This window comes from Anolis carolinensis, chromosome 4 (assembly GCF_035594765.1).
Source record: "Anolis carolinensis isolate JA03-04 chromosome 4, rAnoCar3.1.pri, whole genome shotgun sequence".
NCBI classification, from domain to species: Eukaryota; Metazoa; Chordata; class Lepidosauria; order Squamata; family Dactyloidae; genus Anolis; species Anolis carolinensis.
In genome coordinates, this window is record NC_085844.1 from 51,552,900 (window position 1) to 51,576,145 (window position 23,246).

Here is a 23,246-nt window from a genome sequence, read left to right on the forward strand (position 1 = left end):
CTTCCTTTGGGGCAGAATCCAGAAAGCAATGCTAAACATCTACTGCTTTTTTTCTGTTACCACAAAATTCTATATTGTCTTCCACTTTTAGATGACATCTCCAAAACCTTTGGGAGAAGTTGTGCAAGGATTTTGAGTTTACTTTCATCAGTATGCAGAGAACACCCAGTTATATCTCTCCTTGTCCTCAGATCCCAGTGAGGCGATAAGCCTCCTTGAATCAATGTCTGTAGTCAGTAATGAGTTGGGTGAGGGCCAATTAACTGAACCTAAACCAACATAAAAAAGTGAGTTGTTGATAGTGGGTAGCCATGCTGAACATGGAGTTGGTTGTCAGACTGTTTTACAATCAAAAGTATCCGTTCTGCAGTTATGATATCTTCCAGGACTCAGTTCAGCTCTCAAGTGTCAGCTGTGACCAGGGTTGTTTTTTCATCTTTGGGTACAATGTTAGTTGTGCTTGTGCCTGGTAAATGCAAGTCTACTCACCATAATGCATGCCCCAATAACCTTGCACGCTCTCTGTGTGGGAGTATAGCTGAAGGGAACATGTAATTCCAATTCTGAGTCATTTGAACTGCCAGGGAGTTTCTATGCCCAATTCAAAGCATTTTACCTTTAAAGCTTTAAGTGGTCTGAGTCCTAGATATCTGAAGGTGTGCATCCTCCTATGTATTCCCTTTAGATAAACAGGGGAGGGCTTGCTAAATGTGTTTCTGCTAACTGTGGAAGCACAGGTGGCAACCAGCCAAAAGGATATTCTCCAGTGGGTATCGAGCATTTGGAGTACCTTGCTAAGAGACGCTTACATCTCCTGTGTATTTATAAGGCTGGCAAAGAGCTTCCATTTTAGGAAAGCTTTTATATCTTAACTATTTTACTGGGGCTGACTTTATTTTTCCTTCTCTTGTTTGCTTTTTGTTGTATTGTTCCATTTCATTATTTTGCATGTATTTTATCTTATTTTGTTGTAAACTGCTTCAGGGCCCTTTTTGGCTGGGATATGGGCAATGAATAACATTATCAATGGGATATCTCTGTTGCCAAGCAGTCAACTATAGAGCCTGCGAGTGCTTTTAGACTCAGCGTAACAGGTGAAAAAATAGAGACACTTTCCTTGAATTTCATTCATTCTTGAAAGATGAAGCTATCATTGGTTAATAGTTATTATGGCTATACCTCGTCACCTTTCATATCAGATACAGTGACCCTATTTCTACCAGTTATTGGGAAGTGCTTGGTGAAGGCTACAATTGCACACACGTCCTGATGACCAACTATCTGGCTATTGGGTGAACAGAGTATTGAAGTTACTAGACAAAGATTCTTGTCTGAACCAACAAGGCTTTTATACTTATTATGTTATTTTAGTAGGAAAAAAACTGGATTGTTTATGACTTGGTAGGATGCCCTACAACAATATATCTAGGAGTTACCCAGAACAGAATCTTGAATGATGAAGAGGGAGTGAACCTCAGTAATGAAAATCTTCACACTTGGAGTCCTGTACTCCGGATATCTGAGTCTGGATTTAGAATTCAGTTAACTCTGCTATATCAAGTTCCTAAATACCTATACAGTTCATGGAGGAACATGCCTGCCAATTTGGACATAGGAAGATTAGCTTATCTGGAAGAAACAATAGGGATATCATTATAATATTGGACTTCATCACACTAGAGCATATATACACTTTGAATTCAGTTGCTGCCTCCTGTAGAATTTTGGGGTTTGAAGTTTTGTGAGGCCCAGGACATCTCTAGCTGAGAAGTTTAAAGGTCCCTGCCTAATCTACAAATCCCAGTATTCTGCAGGAGGCAGCAACTGAATTTAAGGTGGATAGATGCTCTTGTGCAGGGGTCCTCAAACGTTTTAAGTGGAGGGCCGGTTCATGGACCCTCAGACTGTTGGGGGGCCAGACTATGATGAAATTGTCCAAAATTAGGATTGTTGTTGCTGTGTGCCTTCAAGTCGTTTCAGACTTAAGTCAACCCTAAGTCTAAAGTTTAGGACAGGGGCCAGGTAAATGACATTGGAGGGCTACCTCCGGCCCCTGGGCCTCAGTTTGGAGACCTCTGCTCTAGTGTGATGAGGGCCATATTAGTATGTGTCTTGAGCACAATTATTTTTCCTTTAGAGTTTGTTAAAACCAATCACTCTTTCAGGAAATTAAATGGTCTTTACCTTCTAAAAATGTTTTAAAAGCCCATTTTATTGTGGGAGATTTCAATAGCCATAGCTGTGTCTGGGGCTATGACTAAGATGATAGAAATGGTGAAGCAGTTCTAACGTGGGCCAACAATAGTAGAATGAGTTTCCTTCATGACAGTAAATTAACACCATCATTTAATAGCAGCCAATGGAAGCATGGTTATAACCCTTATCTGATTTTTGTAAATGAAAGCATAATCCACCAATGCATTAAAAGGGTATTAAACCCTATATCGAATACTCAACACAGACCAATATGCTGCGTAGCGTATGCAGCTGTAAGACAAAAAAGTGTCCCATTCCGCAGAAGATATAACTTCAATAAAGCTAACTGGACAAAGTTTACATAGACCTTGGAAGCAGCTATTTCTGATATAGAACCTTCTATAGAAAATTATGACCTATTTGTAGTAGCTGTGAAAAGATCCTCGAGACTCTCAATCCCTAGAGGCTGTTGCACAAGCTACCTACCAGGCCTAAATGAAGAATAGCTAAATCAGCTACAGGAATATCTCAGACTATTTCAAGAGAATCCATACAGTGATGGGACTATAGCAGCAGGCCAAAAACTATCTACAGCCATAGCTAATGCTAAGAAAGACCGCTGGATAGAGCTGCTTGAGAACCTTGGCATGTCCAAGAGTAGCCGAAAAGCCTGGCAATTGCTGAGACGCCTGGATAGTGACCCTCTGGTCAACCATGGACATGCAAACGTAACACCAGATCAGATAGCTCACCGGCTAATTCAGAATGGGAAAACCAACTGCAGCAGGGATGGCACTACCTGAAGGAATCTTCCACCTTGTGTGACTGTGGAGCTGAACAAACAACTCCGCATATGTCCACAATGCTTGTCCACAATGCCCTGCCTCATGCACGGAGGAGGAGTTGTTTAAAGCTACAGACAATGCGGTTGCTGTTGCCCGCTTTTGGTCCAAAACTATTTAGCTGTTTGTGATTCCTTTATTTTATCACTTTTAAACTTATTTATTATGCAATGCTTTTGACACGAAATAAATGAACCTTCTAAAAGAGGGGGAAACCCTTTTGCACGTCACAATCATTATAAATAATTAGCATATATATCTGGCATTGCCCAGGGGTTGGAGGAGGCAGCTGCCCTTCTGCTTTCATCCCTTCTTTCTCTTTCTTTCTTTTCTTCCCTCATGCCCTTTCCCCCTTTCTTTTCCTTTATTTCCTTCCAGTTCAGAGAAGTTCTATCTCACAATGTCTCCTTGGCAACACAACTCTTTCTTTTCTTCTTCCTTCTCCTCATAGATATGACACCTTTCTTTCCCAGTGACATCACAGCGTGCCATTTCACCTAGCAGCAAGCAATCCTTCACCTAGCAACCTTTTTTTTAATGAAATCAATATGGTTAGATATTGGAGCAGAGTAGCAAAAACGCAGAAGACTAGGGGTTTATGTGAGCAGAGGTAATAAAAGTAAAATACAAAAGCAAAAGAAACAAAATAGCCAGCCTCCCTTTCCCTTTAAAAAGTCATGTGCATAAAATAAACATCAGCAACATCAAAATAAAATAGTAAAAATATGTTTACTCACAATCTTGTATGATGATGGTCATACAGGTAAAAACATCTTAGTTCCAAAAAGAAATACAGTTCAGGATACTACATATCTCTTAACAAACAGGAACATCAACATGGCATGGCATGGTCAGGCAGGAGCGAAGAGAAAGAGACAGGAAGAGGCATATGTACATTACTTCCTGTGTGTCCCCAGAAAGGATACTCCCATTTCCCATTTCCCTAAAAATGGTGGCTTCAGGTTACTAAGCAACAAACAAAACTAACTACATAAACCATCCCACATTGAAAATGTATGCATGATTGCTTAGATAACCCAACAGCCCTCCTCAATCTTCCGAATGTCCCCCATCCGCCCTCCATCTTCTTCCGATACAAAGGAAGCCTGTAAGTATGGCGGGGACCCAATCCCAGGACTAACAGGTCTGTATGGGGACATGCAGTCAGGTTCAGGGATTTTTTAACCCCATTTAAAACCTGCATTTTCATGCTGTCTGGAAGCACCTCTAGGCTGAAATCTTATACTTCCTTAATGTGGGAGGATATATTTTTTAAAAATAATAATAATAATTAAAGGATACTTTATGAATCAACGATATTTAAATTAAGTATAATCTTGGCCAGACAGGATATTTTTCATTTCTGTCTCCCTTGTGGTCAGCAAAGAGTTCAATTTTCTTCCTTCTTTCCTAATATGAACTTTAATTATTGCATTATGGGATATTTGATATGTTTATAACAAGTGCTTTTGCAGTGGGAAAATATAGATTTCAATTCATTCAGAAGATCAGTAGATCTAGATTTCTTGAAAAGAGCACAGTTTATTCAGATGGTGACTTAATAAAGATAGAGACGCCATTTGGTGTGCTTTGCACAGAGTCCTCTACTGGATATTAATTCAAAATGTTGGCAGTCTAGAAACTAATAATATGACTTTTGGCTTAATATGTAAAATCATGTAATTCCTTGTGAATATATTCATTAATAACAATGATTTGTGATGAACATTAATTTTTATGAAATAAATGTGATTGATTGGCTGGCATGAATTCTCATTTGCCCTACTTGGAACAGACTGCTTCTTTCCTTTCATAGACGAGTCCCTAAAGGCAAAATAAAAGGCAATTTTTAGCTCTTTTCCCCTTCCTGATACATTTCTGCCAGAACCTTCCATTCTACTGTAAAGGGAGCCTCATTCCTCCAAAGTATATTTTGAAATGGTTCCTAGGGCTCCAGGGGAAACAGCAATTGAAAAAAGGTTTCCTCTTTTCCTGCCAGCAGAATTATAATCCAAGCTTCATTTAATAATCTAAGTCTTCATTTGTAGCTTCCAAAATTCCCCAACCATCATGGGTACATTTGTGGGACAATTCTTGGCATTATATTCCAATAAGCTTAGCTTTTCCATGCTCAGGCAAAGAGGCAATAATAAATAGTTAATAACTAAATTTGAATTTCAACACATTCCAAGTATTATATATTCAAGAAAAGAACGGTGCCATTAAAGAGTCAGAAAATGTTTTAACATTGGATTTGTTCAATACTGAATCCTAGATTTTTTTAATTTTTGTTGAAATAAGAAGAAATTAAAACTTATTAAGAAATAGCAGTGAAATCCTGAAAAAAAGAGAGAGGGAGATACTTCAATTGAGGTATATTTGAGCAGGCATCCTGGAAATGACAGTTAATTTCCAAGAAGCTAAGCTGGATAGATAGTGAATTTCATTCTTGCCAGTATTGCATGTCCTTTTATGTGGTTGTTACAAGCTGTATTGTAATATCAATTAACAGTTTGCTACTTTGTCCTTTTCTCGCCAAGTTAACTTCCTTGCCATTGATAACAGGACAGGCAATGCTGGGCATTAAAGACCAACATCTGATATGAGGTTCTTATTAGCCAAACATTTGTTACCAATGAAATGCAGCAGAACTATTGTTCCAAGGCTGTTGCTGTAAAACCATAGTGCATTGTAGTTTGTTGGAGGTTAGTAGCACTTGTTAATTTGATCAAGGCTGAAGTTTACGGAGGATAAAGTAAACAATGCAAACTGCAGACACCATCAGTTTCCTATGGGCAGTGGAGTGTAGTTTGTTCCATTTACACTTCACAACAACATCTGATGGGCTTTGTCAGTGCTGCACAGAGTAATTAAACCTGAAATCAATAGCAGGCATTTGTCATGTTTACAGCCGCTCTTTCTGCTGGGTTAAACTCATCAGTTTAGTGCCGTTCTGTTTTACTGCAGAGACACGCTCCATTATTTCTTCAGGTACAGTTGAGATATTCAGTTACATGCCCAATAGTTTGAATACGACAGTAAGATTAAAAGGGGCAGGCAAATGGACAGTTTTTGTAATTTATTCACTGATTTCCTTAAACGGTGCTAGATTTCCATTTTCTTCCACCTCCTTCTTTTATGAAACCCCTTTTATGCCCCAGGATAATACATTCCCATTGTCCAATAGCTGGAAAGAAAGCAGCACTAAAATGATAGGGAAGTTGATGCCGAATATAACAGTGTCAGGGTAATTCATATGAACCAGACAAATAAGTCAGTGGACTGGTGTTATAGCGGCAAAGCAAAACTATGGTTCAGTTTTCACTTTAAAGCACAGACTCCTTGCTTTGGAAACGATCCTGAGAATCTGCTAGCACCATCATGCAGCAGTTGCCATCTTACCTAGACAGAGATGTTTTATTCCACATAGACATAACTCCAATTTCAACCCTTATAGGAAATGTAAATTCCCATATCTCCTTGGCACAGTCACATTATCGAATTCAGAGCTGGTGTTTTCTGCCTATATTTATGCTTAAGAGAGAGAATATCAATTTTAGTCAATATTCCTATTGCTACAACCCTTAATATTTTTATTTTTGGCATCAGAATTACATTGTTAAGTCATAGACAGAGAGAAGCTAACAGTTTCCTCCATTTTATCTTTATACATTTTTTCATTACAGTGACAACTTTTACACTTGTTTTTGTTGATTTTATTGCTTACAGCTCAATGCTCAAATTTATCCGGTTTTGTCTAGAAATGTTTAAGACAAAATTATTTTTGAGTATTTGTGTTCATTTTAGTTTAACAACTTCCACATTAAGTGTCAGACACCATTTTATATACCCATATTGCTGGATTTTCAATTATTCCTTTCGGTTTTCTAAATAATGGTTGAAATCCCTTTCCATTTTATAGTGAGTCCTCAGTTCAGGAGTAGTGGAGTTAATTTCAGAAAATGAGCCTTGAGTTATATTTGGAAGAAACCAAAGAAAAAAATGTAAGTGATTGTACAGGGCAATCCTATACAGTGATACCTTGAGTTAAGAATTTAAGTCATTCCATGACTGAGCTCTTAACTCAAATTGCGCTTATCTCAAAGTGAACATCCCATTGAAATGCTGTTCATCCGTTCCACTCCCCCAAACCTCCACCCAATTTTTGTTGCATGTTTTTAAATAAGAAAATGTATTTTATAAATAACAAATAATGTATGAATGCACATTCACATGGAAAAATGAAAATAGAAAGATCAACTTTAAAACGGTAGAAGCATAAAATTGTGGCAAGAAAGCATATTTGAGGCAGCAAAATGTATATTACCCAGAGTAGCAGCAAGGCAAAACTTGCACATTCATATGGAACAATAAAAAAGAAAGATCAACCACTCCCATGTTACAGTAATTCCACTGGCTGCCGATCTGCTTCCAGGCTAAATACAAAGTGCTGGATATTACTTATAAAGCCCTAAACTAGGGGTCCCCAAACTAAGACCCGAGGGCCCCATGCGGCCCATCAAAGCCATTTATTCAGCCCCTGCGGTGGCAGCTCCCTCTTCTTCCACTGAGGAAGGTGTGTGTGGCGCAGGGTAGGAGGGAAAGGCGCGCACCTTTCCCATCTCCTCCCTCGCCTGGTGCATGCCTTTCAAAGCTTTGCTTGTTTATAATGGTATTTTAATTATTATTTAATTAGTAATTAATTATTAAGGCGTGCTTTGCTAGTACTTTTGGTGCACAAAGGCAGAAGGAGGTTGGAATAAATAGCCCAAGGGGTCTCTTCCAACCCTGTTTCTTATTTTTATTATGATTACGATTAACATTGAGACTGTATTTATTCCTGTTTTGTTTTTTTTACTTCAAAATAAGATATGTGCAGTGTGCACTGCATAGGAATTTCTTCATAGTTTTTTTTTTTTTAAAAAAAACTATAGTCTGGCCCACCAACAGTCTGAGGGACCATGAACTGGCCCCCTGTTTAAAAAGTTTGGGGACCCCTGCCTTAAACGGTTGGGGCCCAGACTATTTGAAAAACTGCATCTCTGAATACAGACCAGCGTGAGCATTACAGTCTGCGGAGGAGGCACTGCTCTCAGTCCCACCCACGTCTCAAGCTCATGGTGCCCCCCCCTACCTCTAGAACTCCTTCCCTAAAGATCTAAAAATGGCCCCCTCTCTCCTCTCCTTTAAAAAGTGTTTTTAAACCTACTTATGCACTTTAGTTTATGGAGAGGAGGAGGACTAATACTGTACATCTTTATATATATATCTTCACCTAAATATTGAACACCTACCTCAGCCTGTTGGATGTCATAAACCTTTATGTTTTTAATGCTGTTTTAGTTTAACTTGCAAGTTTATTATGTGACAAATGCATGTGATGTGTTATTTCGTGCTAATTTAAGTTTACTTTTTGGTTTTTGGTTAGTGTTATAACTTCATATTGAGATTGTTATATCCACTGTTTTTGATTTGACTGGTTGTTTGTCTATCTTGGCATTGAATGTTTGCCATTTTGTTATTTTGTTAAAAACTGCTCTGAGTCTCCTCGGGAGATAGGGTGGGTTACAAATAAAGTATTATTATTATTATTATTATTATTATTATTATTATTATTATTATGATTACTACTACTACTACTACTACTACTACAATGGTGAAACCACAAAGTTGTGGCAAGGAAACACAAAGCACAAAATGAAGAGGCAGTAGCATAGTTTTTTGCATACTATTCTCATTCCAGCCTCCTTCCATCTCCTGCTCTTTCTCCCTTTTTTTCTTCATGAAGCCAAACATACCAGGAAGAAAAACTACACAAAATCAATTAACCAAAAATTCCTCAAAGTGGACAAGAGCAAACCAGACAGCAATCTCTCAAAGCGGACAGGAGCATGAGGCACAAGGCATGGAGGCTGCTCCCTTAAAACCCTAAAGCCTTGTACTATCACGATAGCGCTCCATCTGGCATTAGAATACTGCTCTTATGTCAAAGCGAAACTCTGGCAGAGCAATGGTTCTTAACTTAAAATGCTCTTAATTTGAGGTGCTCTTAAGATGAGGTTCCACTGTACATGTTTTCTCAGAAGTAAGTCTTGTTCAATGGGGTTTATTCATGGCTGAGCAGATATAGGATCTCATCTTTAAAATTCATTTCTAGTACTTTATGTGTGACATATCTTCAAATGGCATGTAGCGATAGTGATCTCAGTGTGACATCATAAAATATAAAATTATGCTAATATTTTCAGCTAAGGTTCACTTCTGTTTATTGGCTTATTTGTTTAAGACCAGATGGATTTTAGAAACAATAAATGTAAAAATGTAGAAGCCCTGTATTATTTCACAAAAATTTTTGAATGACAACCTTTTTTTGCACTTGACAAATGGGTTCCATGATGTGTCTTAATCAGTTAGTTATAATGTGAGAACTTTAGCGTCAACCTGTCAATCTCCCCAGGCAGCTTGGGAATGATAAATGTAATTTTCAGTAGAATCCCCATCTGTTGACATTGTTTTGGTACATTCTAACACCTCAATGCATCTACTTATCTAGCTGGAAATTATTCTATTGAAGACCTTATGACAAAATTATCTAATTATCTGATTATTTGGCTTTGGATCTATGTACAATAGTCATCTAATTTTACATATGTTGTTTTAATGTTGTTTTAAATTGTTGTTTAATTGCTTTAATTGTTGTTGTTCGGGCATGGAATAATGTAACTCATGTAAGTCGCCCTGAGTCCCCTTTGGGGTGAGAAAGGCAGGATACAAATGTCGTAAATAAATAAATAAATAATATCTCTAAAATATGAATTAATATATTTATCAGTTGAACTCAATGGGATTTAAATTGAACTCAGTAAACATTAGTTCAAAGTTAGTATGTTTTGGTTAATTAGTATATATTAATTAAGTAAATGTTAATCATCAATTAATTGTAATATATGGCATTTTAAAGCTATTCTGCACAACTTAGCTCTCTATAAATATTACAAAATGTTACATTCTATAGCAATTGTCCTTTACCTCAGTGGTTGCTACCACCAGAAGAACTAAACTTTAGATTCAGTACCTTAATTGAATTCTTCAAAGTTTCTCAGTGGCCTGGTGAATATAAATGTGTGTGTCTTAACTCATCCTCAAGTGTCAGATGATTCTAATGGAGAAGAGGTGGAAGATTGCCGGGAATCTACAAACCCACCTATACTGATCACTAAATGCAGTTCAACGCTGGCTTCAAACTGCAGTGGCCAGACAACAAACTCCCATAAAAGCATGCAAAAGAAAGTTTTGAATGCACATTAGTGTAGGGCTCGGGCTGTGGCGCAGGCTGGAGAGCAGATGTAATCAATCACTGCAATGAATCACTCTGACCAGGAGGTCATGAGTTCGAGGCCTGGCTCGGAGCCTATGTTTGTTTGTCTTTGTTCTATGTTAAAAGGCATTGAATGTTTGCCTATATGTGTAATGTGATCCGCCCTGAGTCCCCTTCGGGGTGAGAAGGGCGGAATATAAATGCTGTAAATAAATAAATTAGTGCTCTGTAGTTTGTGTAATCATCATCCAGGCATCAAACTGGTTCCAGAATTTCCTTTGCACAGCACAACCACTTTCTTCAATACCAGTTTGAAACTGCATTAAATGATCAGTGTAGATGTGCCCTAAATCTCCTGTTGTCAATAGACTATGAATTTGAAGGCTGAAGCAGAGGGGAACCCTGCTTTCCAACAGGAGGCTGCAAATGATAGGGTCATTAGCACTATTCATTGAGTGATGAAGGGCAAGGAGAGGTTGCCCCTCTCCCAATGGTTACTGAGTAGGAAATGGTGACCTAATTAGGCATCTGTGCCTGGAGACAGCTGCCTATAAATCTCACAGTCAATCCCTGGTAGCCTTTTTATTTCAACTATCCTTCTTGAAAACTGGTAGTACTACTTGCTGTTCATGGTCCTGACCTTGGACTGGCTACAGCTTACAACTCTGTTTTATGACTTGCTAGGCTTGTTAATCCTTGACTTGCTGAACAACTTCTGGATCAGCTGACAACTATTTTCTTACATTACCTTTCATTCTGCTGAGTGCATGACCTGGACTAAATTAATTCAGTGGCTCCAGACCTGTCAATCCTCCCAAACCAATTCCAAGCTGCATTATTGTGTCAGTGTAGATGTGCTGATATTGCTTTATCTTGAATACAATATTCTGGATAGACAAGAAGACTGCATAATTTTTGGATCTGGTTCATATTGTTTCCCAATCATATTTTGACATTCTGGGGAATATACAATTAATTTTAGCTGCAAATTTGATATCCTGAATTCAGTGTTATCTTATACGATGGGCAAAAAGGAGTTAATTGTGAGAGGTGACATGGTGTAATAAATCACTGACCATCTTGTCTTCTGGAATAAATGAGATATAAGCTCAGTGGCCAATGAAAGACAGAGAGAGATAGACCTTTATTATACAATTATTATGTGTCCTGAGGAATAGGATACACATTATGTTATTTTTCCATTTATTACCTTCCCCATGTGTTTGTACTATAAAAAATTTGTGGAGGAAAAGTAGGCTACAGTATGGTGTCTTATGATTGGTATCACGAAGAGCTGAGCATCTTAAATTACGTCTTAACATAAGACTTATCTTGTGTTTGTGGATCAAAGCCAGGAATAGGACTGTGGAAAAGATGCCAAGGGTCTTGGAATTGAGTATTCACTTCTTCATATAAATGTGAACTGACCTGGCACATACTGCAGGACCAGCATGGTGTAGTAGTTTGGGTGTTAACTTGGACTCTGGCGATCATGGTTCAAATCTCCTCTTGGTCATGGAAACCCATTGGGTGACCTTGGGCAAATCACACACTCTTATCAAACTCCCTCTGAAGAAATCCTACCTATTAAATTCCATGATAAGTTCACCTTAGGGTCACCGTATCAGAAAGAGCCTGAAGGCACACAATAGCAAATCCTAGCTAAGGAATAGCATACTTGGAGGAGAAATAGTTTTGTTTTCTGGAAGAATACTACAACAAAAGTTGTTAAGTTAAAGCTATGCTCTACTACTTCTATGTGACTATTCTTGATCTGAGCAGGAATCTGTGAACATGGATTGTTAATTTAATTGCAGTGTTGTTAAAATGCAAGCCCAACTTGATTTTGGAAACAGAGCATTTCATACTAAAAAAAAACCTCTCACCAGGATCAGTCTTGCTGGCCATCTATATTTTCACTATGAAGTTTGGATATAATACAGAAAAGAGAGAAGCCTCAAAGAATGAATTATCTAGGGAAATTTGGATATTAATGTCAGAGTACTAGAATAAATGCAGAACTAAACAAGGATCTAGCAGCTTATACTGCTAGGCTGTTAGCTTGTATATACATCAGTTATTAGTCTAGTCTGGAAGAACAAGATAAAATAGTTTAAAGCATATTACGTAACTATTATAATCTCCATATTGGCAATAATGGGATTTTTTTGCCTCAGCATGCTTATGGTAGCATTTCAAATTTGTGGTCTTGCTTAACAGTTGTGAATGTATATCTGTGGAATGATAGTTTATGATTTATTATTATTATTATTATTATTTATTTATTTATTTATTTATTTATATCCCACCTTTCTGCCCATGGGGACTGAAGGCAGTTAACATCTATCCACACTAAACAGTTTAAAAAGAGCAATTCAAAAGTTAAAAAACAATTAAATGTTATTTTGCATGCTCAGTGTGGAAAAGCTACCACATAACATTAGTTAAACTGATTTATACTACATATTATGTATGTTTAAATAGGAAGTGCATCACTACAATTTTATTTAGCTTCTTAAGCAACTTTACAGAGAAATGGGCACATTCTTTCATTATTATAGGAAATCCGTGGTTTTAAAATTTCATGGTATGTAGACCTCTTTTATTTGTTCACCTGTGCGTTAATTTTAGACAATGGATACCTAGAGTCAATGTAGACCTCTAAGCAATTTACAAAAAAATGTAAAACACTAAAAATATAAATATAGTAAGACCTTGCTGTGGAACCCATATCCATAGTTTTATTTACCTGCACCTAGGCCAAATAAATGTTCTCTGTAGGAATTTGCTAGATTCTCCAAATAATTTTATAAGATGCTCCCCCTGGAAGCATAGAGTTGCACTGGATGACCTAGCAAATTTCTAGAGAAGATACCTTTCTAAGAATCTACAAGGTCTCCAGTGTAAATTTATGATACAGTGGGCCATTGATTGGGACTTGGTTTCTGGTCCACTGGTGAATACCATAATCAATAGATGCTCAAGTCCCATTCAAATAACATAGTAAAACAGTGTCCCTTACATAAAACAGCAAAAATCAAGGCTATCTTTTTGGGAATATCTTTCTGGAATACTTTCAAACTGTTGATAGTTGATTCCATGGATACAGAACCCAGGGCTATTGACTGTATGCCAGGACTTCAAAGTAAAGTAATTTGGTCATATACATTATTTTAGGTAACTGCAGTCTGAGCATGAATGTATCCTCCACTGCACTGCAAAGATGAAACTAGCAACTATAAAGTAATAATCATGACAGAAAATCAATGCCTGATGATCTTTAAGTGCATTAAAATAATATTAAAATATTTTTAAAGTTCTTAAAATGATTTAGATTGGGGATTTTTTTTTGTTTCGTTTTTTAAAGGTTTTACCTTTGGCAGGACTCATTGTGTTTTATTTTTGTTTTACTTGTAAAATACTGTGTACATTGACAGCACTATACAAACAATACAAACAAATTAACAACAATAACAATAAAAGCAGCAGCAACCCAAAAAACCATGAAATAATCACCAAGTTGGGTTTTTTTTTTCTGGGACAAGCATTGCACAGTAGGGGCACCAAAAGGGAAAGCATTCTTTTGAGGTTGCCACCAGCCCAAATTCACTTCGTGAGGGCTTCCATAAAACAGCCTCTGAAGATGATAGGTTAAATAAGTTAAAAAAGGAGATAAAGTGATCCTTCAGTAAATTTTGTCCAAGCTGTTTGAGGATATCAGTGAAAAAAATACATTTTTTTCTTTGAACTGTACCCAGAAATAGAGTAGCTATCAGTGTAAATGATTTTGGTGTTTGATGTTTTCCGGGCTGTATGGCCATGTTCCAGAAGTACAGCCCAGAAAACATACAAAAACCCCGTGATCCTGGCCATGAAAGCCTTCAACAACACATTGATTTTGGTGTGTTTTTTAAAGGCATGATATATTCACAACAATTGGCTTCAGTCAATAATATTCCCAACCTATTTTGGGCCAGCTGAAGTTTTCAGACCATTATCAAAGGCAGATCCATTGCTGGAGAACATGGTAGCGCTGTCTCAAGGTTAGTGTTATCCAGGCAGGGTTGGAGTGGATATATTTGCCTAAGCAAATACAAGCAACAACATTTCATTATGTTGACATTGCCCGTGCTACTAGAAAAGGTGCTGGATTTAGAAGCACCCCAAAACTTTGGATTTGATCTTTTCAGGTGATTCTAACCTTCTTAGAAGAGGTTAGAGATTACTCAGCTGGTTCTTTTGATTATAAGAACATAAAGATAGCTGTCTATGAAAAAGCACAGGATAAACACAGTGGCAGGCATTTTAGTCATCAAATTGTATATGTTAGCTTTCCATTTTGGGGAAAATTAAGATAGCTTAGAGATCAGGAGGAACATGTAGTATTTTTGTTATAAAAGATCTGAAGAGTTATTTGTGTCAGTGTGCATATATCAAAAGATACAAAGGAGGTGTATGAGCATGTTTTGAATTCTTAACTGCAAGGCCACTGGGTGTCAGCCATGTCCAGGGCTACTGACTAGTTCAATCAAGCTAAATGGCTTGTAGGAGAAATAAAGCACATAGTGCTGATGACTCAGAACTTCTGCCAGCAGTGTTGCTTCCTGAGTTGTTGTTCAAAACTAAAAATGCTTGCAAACATTATGGGAATCTATGAGACTATTTTAGGCATGTTCTAATTAATTTTTAAAGTTTTTTATTTTTACTGATTTAGAAAATAAAAAATACAAAGATAGTAATTCTTAGAACACTAGCAGAACATGGCATTCTTGGAAGCTGGGTGTACAAATGATTCTCCCATGAGGATGAGATGAGGTTTTTATTTTCCTTGTTGAAAAATAAGTTGATTTGTCACATTTATTAAAGTTAGAAAATAATTTCCTAGAAAATATATTTATGAACATGCAGAGAATTGCTATTCTAAGATTAGATTATAAGAATTATTAATCACAGCTATAATTACAATCCTATCTACTCAAATAATTTTTATTCTTGATCACTTTGGCTGCACTGCAGAGAGCTCTTCCATATTGGGAGTGTCTGTTTTCATCACTGGCAGCTTGCTCTAAACTTTGTATGGAAAAAATCAAGATGCATTTAGAAAATCTTCCACGTGAAGAAGCATGTTTCACATGGTTGAAATCACTGTGCAATGATAGATCACATGTCTATCTTAAACTGAGCAACTGGTTATACCTACCACCCCCTTTGCAGTTCCCACCTTCCAGGCAAGCATAGAAGCACTCATGATGCAAAACAACAATGATCTTCTCTCCTAGCATTTTTCTTTACTTCCATGCTACTACAAATAGCTCAGATTTTAACTAGAGTTTTTATCTCGATCACATACATCCTAAAACTGCTACTTATGAGGAGTGTGTTTGTGTGTGTATTTACATAGACAGATATAGATACAAATTATCTATACATACACACACACATGCATACACACATATATGTGTATTTTTTAAATTAAAATATTTTATAAAGAAAATATTTTTATAAAGAAAAAAACATCTATTTTTATTTTTTAAAAGTAACTGTGTACCACCTTCTCTGAACTGATCTGCCTTGAAGTTTTTGGGTGATAGGGAGATCCAGGACACAAATACACAGGCCGTTTAATGAAGGGCAATAATCCAGGCTGGCAATATTCTGGTTTGGCCCTGGGAGCAGCTACACCATCCATCCTCATCCTGTTGCAGTGGTAGAATGGAGTCTAGACCACTTAGGCCAAAACCAGTTTGGCCCCACAGAATGGCCACCCTCACTTGTATCATCTTTTTTTGTCATTATAGCAGTAGCCAAGGATGAGCTGCTGGCCATTTGGTGTCTTTGCCAATATCAGGAACATTATTCATGCAACTTAGAGAGGGGGAGTACCTTTGTAGTCCTCCTCACCTTTTCAAGACCCACAGATGCCTTTGCTGATACTAACTAGGCATTTCCTGACTTTTCTTAATGGAGGACGAAACCATGTTAACTGACTTTACCCCATGTTGAAAGTGGGAAGGTCCTGTGTGTCATTTGGATGCTGCAGAGTAACTTCTCACCCATTTCAGGATATGTGGCTCATGTAGACAAGCCCAAGTCCCTAGGCCTCTGTGTCTCATTTTGGTTCAAAGCAATTGAAAATTTTTGGGTAATGGAGTGACAAAATGTTTCATTATCTGTAGGCGGATCTAAAGTTTGGGAAATGATGAACATCAAAACAGATAAATAAAACACCAATTCTAATCAATCAGTTCTGTGTCAAAAAGTAAAACCCTTTTCAGTCATTTGTTTTCCTCATTGTCTTTTGACCAGAAATTAGATGGTTACTTTTAAAAGTAATGATAACTGTAGTTATAAATGGTCCCTTCCCAAGAGTCCAGTTGCAATTATAGCTATAACTTGTAGAAGTAACTCTCACCATTTTAATTGAAAAAAATGATTAAAATTATATAAGTAATTTTCTAATCATCTAAGCTTGGAGGCCATCTTCTACATATGCACCTTCTGAGTACTCAAAAGTGATTGGCCTTTCCCTTCCTCTGAAAGATAGTATACAGTATTAATTCAAATATTAATTAGGCCTGACTCTGGCCACCAGATCCCAACTGATCTTGAGAGCTAACCAGAGCTGGTTTTGTATTTAATAGGTACATTGCCAGGAAATATCCAGTGCTGAATGTGGTATTTAGAAGAAGACAGTAGCAAAGCACTTCTGAATAGTATGAAGAAGCTCCAATGAAATTCATGGCACTGTAATAAATTGACAGGCAACTTGGATGCATATACTTTTACTGCATAAATAATGAGATCATTGGTTTCCATCTGATTATATAATTTATATCATATGCATCATATCCATGTTTACTCAGTGGTTGTATCTCACTATATTCAATGGAATATATTCCCTAGAATTGCTGCTTTTGTGAAAAAGAGAAGAGTAGATTTTTCAAGTGTTTATTTGAAAATGTATTTGTCACCATAGATCTTAAAGAGCAATGGGTAATGACAACTTTCAAATCATTTTTTCCAAGTTTTTCGTGATGTGCTTTAGTTTCCATTTCATTTATAAATCTTTAGTACGTTGTTGGTAAAATCTTCATTTACCTTTCCCATTTGGAATTAAATGTTGACCTTTCCTGTTTACAAATAATTACCATTTGCACCATAAACTTAAGATTCAATTATTTTTAAAGAATGGGATATCACGAAATGTTAATGACTTGCATGTGTTAAATGTCGCCATTATAATGGAAACTATTTGGGGACCTCAGTCTAAGTCAGATTGTGGGAAAAGCATTATATATCCTCTATCATCTTTGAACAAATAATCATATTTCCCTGTTATATATATTTGCATTCTATTTATTCTATATCTAAGGGCAGAAGTAGACAAGATGATGTAGACCCTTGATCAGAGCTCATATATGAAAAGGATATGTTTGGATACTGCACCAAATCTGAGCAGTATAGTGTTCCCTCACTACTTCGTGGTTAGTTTTTTGCGGATTCGCTGTTTCATGGTTTTTCAATAAACACTAAAATAATATTATAAATCATAAAAAATTACAATTTACAGCCTAAGGAAGGGAGGAAGGAGAAGCCAAAGAGAGAGAAAAGGAGCCGAAGCGACAATGGGAGGAGAAGGAAGTGATTTATCAACACACGATTGGTTGATAAAGACTTAAAATAGTGTATCACTACTAAAATAATGTATAAATATATAGCGTCTCTACTTCGTGGATTTTCACTTACTGCGGGTGGTCCCGGAACCTAACCCCTGCAACAAGTGAAGGGAACACTGTAATTCCTTAAATGTTCTTAACTACAAATACTTGGTCATATAAGCAAGCCCTTGCATATAACCTTTAAATGAGATTAGTTTCAGAATCCAATAGTAATGTCATTGGCTATAGTAATGGCAGTGTATTATCGCTTTTTGGAAATCTACCTAAAATGTTACAGTATCAAGGGTATATGTATTTTCCTCAGGACATTGTTATCCTACTACACATCTTAGTACCAAAATATCCACTACTGCAGGTCATTTTACATTCTTGCATGTGCAGTTCATCACTTTGTTGCATGATATTAGGGGCCCCTGTTCTGAACTTGAGATATGAGGCACCAAGGGCCAGAGTATTGTGAGATGCCTATACAATTAATCTTTCTGATCCTCCTGAAATAGCTACTTCATAACAACTACAAAAGGATAGATATTCCTCCCCTCTTATGATCTATACCTACCTTAAAAGCTATTTTCTTGCAAATTGCCATTACACATATGAAGCCTTATGCATTATGAACCTTATAACACAAAGCACACTTAAGAGGTGTCATGCAAGAGTGAATACCATTGAGAAGTTTTGAAATATAACTCATGTTTTTCAAAGTAATATGTTTTGGTAACCACCGATCTTTCTCTTTAGCGTTCTCTGATAGAGGCAACGGATGAAAATCTACGTTTAGCACAGGAATATCAGATGCTCCAGCTGTGTTATTTAAACAGAAAGAATGAACTTATGGACTTTTATGAGCACAAAGTCCAAGCTGAAGCAGCATTAAGAGATCAACAACAGGTATGGTCATAATGTTCTTTGTTTTTATAAAGAAAAAGTTCTTCTATATGCCTGTATATCCTTAACTGGATAGGTAATCAGACACTCAGGTGTGGGTGTTTTGTCCTCCAGCAGATCCAGTAGCCAGGGCTGAACAATGATTATTGTCAAATATATCTGCAGTAGTAAGTCACCCTTTTTTCTTGGTTGTAGAAAGGTTGTGTTAGAGATAGGATTGTAATAGGAAAATAATGGGAAAAGAAAAGTTTTCCTGATGATGATATCCATTTCGTTTTCCCAGCTATATTGAGTTCGGCAACTGGGTTTTAGAGTCCTTGTTGTATCATGACCATGCTGTCCAGTGGCATGAAAGAGTTGATGTATATTAGTGACCTTATTCAACACATTTTACATTCACTTTGCAGTTTGCCGCTGGTAAAAGATGTGAAAGCTGGGAATTGAAGAACTTTTTTTTCTACTACTAACTTGCTTGTTCAATTCTCGTTGTTATTGGAGGAAGAGGGAACATGTCTGTACATTCTGATTTCCTTGTTTCAGCACTATATATATATATATGAGGCCATCTTCATTTAATCTCTCCTTGGAGGTGTATACTCCAGCCCAAGAACCCCCCATATGTCCAGTGATAGGGATTAGATTCAATTGCTGGCAGATGGATAAATCTGAGTAGAATTTGCATGGGGACCCGTTTCTATTAATAGATGTGAAAGGATGGCAAACCCTGTCAGTGAAACAGCTGGAATGCTTCTCGGCTATTTACCATAGGTGGTATCAATTACACCAATAAAGCCTATGCTATAGTTGTAGCGTGTGTTAGTGTCCAGCACTTGGAGACTGGTCTGCAACTACTCCCACTTCTAGAACAAGACACTTTCTTTACTATTCATTCACTGCAAATCCCAACTCTCCGCTTCTGTTTGAGAACCAGAAAATGGTAGCCTTGTCTCAGAAGTTCAGATTTCTTGTCAAACATGTAGTTCAACCTTCAACCTGATAAAATGTGTAAAACAGAGATAGATGGGGAGTGTTACCTTGAATAGTTCATATAACTCAGACTCAAGTAGATTAGGTCCTGCTCTTGGCCCCACCACCGTCGCTTGTGCGATTGGTGGGGATGAGAGACAGGGCCTTCTTGGTGGTGGCTCCTAGATTGTGGAACTCGCTCCACAAGTGAGATTAGATCAGCCCCCTTCCTCCTGATGTTCAGAAAACAACTCAAAACCTGGCTATGCAAGCAAGCATTTGGCGAGTGATAGCACTACTGAAACAGCTACATGACAACCATGGAATTGATGCAATGTCCAATATGCCTAATATGTTTAATGTGTTGTTTAATGGTTTTAATTCATAGTTATATATCATGTTTTAGATATGTTATATATTACTTTTATATATGTCTGACATTGAATTTTTGCCATTTATTATGCTGTAAACCACTTTGAGAAATGAGGGTGAGAAAAGCAATATATAAATGCAATAAATAAAAAATAAATAAATAAGGAAAGCGAGCAATAATAAAACTTTCTTGACCACACATAATACAATTTATCAAAATGATAAGAGGAATTCTAAAAATCAAAGCACGAATTTAATATCATCTTGCACATAGCTATATTCCCCTATTAATAGGTGAAATTACAACAAGCAATAACCTATATAGAACTCATTTTTCTGGAAGGCTGCATTATATGCTTGACTTCATGGCCATTATGGCAGTGATCCAGAAGGCCACACAATGAACTCTTTGGATGCAATTGGAGCCTCTAACTTTTCCTAATAGCATCCTCTCACACAGAGGTTATTTCAAAAGTAGCCTGTGATGCAGTGTGAGGAGGTAGTGATAGTAGTAGAATCCTCACCGTATGTATGTGCAACCTTACATGTTTCTGAAATAGCTTTCTAGATCAAACACCATATAAAGATTTTGTTTGATTTGTTAGAATAGCTGTTCATAATGAGCCCAAGATGCCAAAGGGTTGTCAAAACCTTTAATAAGATCAGATGGTATGTGGATATCGCCACTGCATAACTGCAAAAAAATCAATAAAAATTGATTAGGAAAGAAACTAAAGATGTTGCAAACTAGAGATATAAAAGCCATCTAAACAGAACTTTTGCTAAAATTATCCTTTCTGTGTGCAGACCCATAGAGCAATTCAAAGAACACATACACACATATACTTCTATGGTCTATCATTTTGTATTACCTTCTCAATATATAGGTTAGATAAAATAGTAAGAACTATACTTCTAAAAATTTAAGTGAATTGTTTTACAATTCTCATTGTAACTGTTGTATTTACCATCGAATTCATAAACCACACTAACAACAACCCCCCCCCCCCCAAAAAAAAAAACATAGCCATGTAACGATTTAAAGTGATTGGCTGAAAAGATTTATACAATCTAATAAATCTATAAATACAAAATCCACACACAAAGAAATTTTGTACTAATTACAATAGAACAAGAAAAGAAGTTGGTTATATACTGTTCCTGATAAAAGGTGCATTTTTCTTCGGATTTTTGCTAATAAGTGACTTACATCTGCAACAGAAAATCAATTTTGTGGGAGTATGGCTATAATGATTTTTTTAGTTTCTGTACTACAGATATACATCACAGTGACATGAATGTTCAGGGAGAAAATCACTCTCATGTTCACATTTCCTCAAATACACAGTTATCTTCCTTTGGGCAGAAAAAACAGCCATGATCAAAATGAGCTTGCAAATTTTTATTGTAAGACTCAATGTTTGAACTCTGATTTATTAGTTTTAGGCCAAGGGTGGGTAAAGTTTGCTCTCAAGGCTGCATATACTCTCCTTGGTGTTTTTGGGGTCTCACTCCTTCCAAATCAATCTGCAATGGCCCTTTTCTAGGCATTAAAGGGGATCACTTTCATTCTCTGGGTTTGTACAAAAATGGACATTCAAAATTTACATTGGTGGAGGGACTCACATACTGTTTGATATCAAAATAACTTTTTTTCTCTTCCTTCACTTCCATCATATCCTAAAGAATATGTACAACGATACTCCCTCCCCCTCTATGTCTTTGATGATACAATAGACTTATGTAAAACTATTTAACAAACAAGGCTCCGTAACTCACATACTATAGCCTGGGATGTTTCTCGTGTTTCTCTTCTTTTTTCCCTTTTCTAATTGTTTATTTGAGTTAATTTTCCTCTTTTTTGAAAACAAAATAAAAACTTACTTGTAACAGGGGAAAAAGAAAAGAAGAAAAAGTACCTCCCCCCCCCCCAAGAAGTTGTTAATTTCCTCCTATTTTTAGATTTGCTTTGTTTTTGCTGCCCAGAGTACCAGTTAGTAACTAACGACCTCATAACATGATGCTGCCATCCCAGATGAGCGATGCCCCATGCTGCCCATCACACAACATGGCCTCCCTTTTGGTGGGGCTCCATTGCTCAATTGGCAGCATGGTAGGATGCTGTGCCACCATCATGGGAGCCTCTCCATTATTCATATGGAACAACAAGGCTACTGTGGGGACAAGATGCATGTCAACGCTTCCCCACATGCAATTGAGAAGTGTCGCTGCCAGGTGGGCAGGATGCCACGATTGCCCTGCTGCCCCACCAATTCATCACAGAGGCTGGCAAATCAGCACAGGGGACCTCATCAATGTGATGAGGTCCTTAATCTATCACACATATACACCCCACTTTTATGAGATCCCACTACATGTATTTAACTACAATATAAAACTTGTTTGTATTTCAGATAAGTGCATTTTGCATAAATAGTATAATCATTTGATTACACAGGACTTTCTTGAGACTGTCTTTAGATTTTGAAGTAGTAGAATAAGCATTCTCTTTGTCACTTTTCCTTCCATGTTGTTGACTATGGCTGAATCACTGAGGATGAAAGAATTCTGGTCCTCTGGTTTCTTTTAGTGTGTCTTTTGGCAGATCATTACTGGCCTTGTTTCCATAACTAGTGCATGACAGAGCACTGGATGAACTAGAAGTATTGGGGAATGAGAGTGGGGCTGAATGTTTGTTTCACATTTTCATATGGAGGCAAACATAATGATAAATAAATCAATGAATGTCATAACAAAGGTCACAGAGGACCTTATCATATTAGCCAGGTGAAATGTCCTACTTCACCTGGCTTTGCCACCAAAATGAGGGGTAGCTGGGACAAATCCGTCACCCCACACACCGTTCCCTCTCGGTGACGCTTTCACCATCACATGGGGGAAGTGTTGCCCTCCTGGTGAGGTCCCATGCTAGCTTCATTGGGAAGCATCCCATGTTGAGAGGGAAGTGTTGCATAACACTTTCTC

At 37.2% G+C, this 23,246-nt stretch overlaps 1 protein-coding gene and 1 long non-coding RNA gene across 8 annotated transcripts in view; one reads left to right on the forward strand and one right to left on the reverse strand.

Moving 5' to 3' along the window:
• Window positions 1–23,246, forward strand: part of ccdc178 (coiled-coil domain containing 178) — a 206,995-nt gene that overhangs the window by 136,216 nt on the left and 47,533 nt on the right. For 6 of the 7 annotated variants that reach the window (XM_062980404.1, XM_062980405.1, XM_062980406.1 and 3 more), the window contains one exon: window positions 18,777–18,926. In XM_062980404.1, coding sequence (XP_062836474.1) covers window positions 18,777–18,926 — 150 coding nt within the window. Of the gene's footprint in view, window positions 1–18,776; window positions 18,927–23,246 lie in introns of those variants that run through there. The other variant, XM_062980407.1, reaches the window with a different exon arrangement.
• Window positions 20,466–23,246, reverse strand: part of LOC134298881 (uncharacterized) — a 35,208-nt gene continuing 32,427 nt past the window's right edge. Inside the window, exon 5 of the long non-coding RNA XR_010005998.1 lies at window positions 20,466–20,955. This is a non-coding gene — a long non-coding RNA (uncharacterized LOC134298881). The remainder of the gene's footprint in view (window positions 20,956–23,246) is intronic.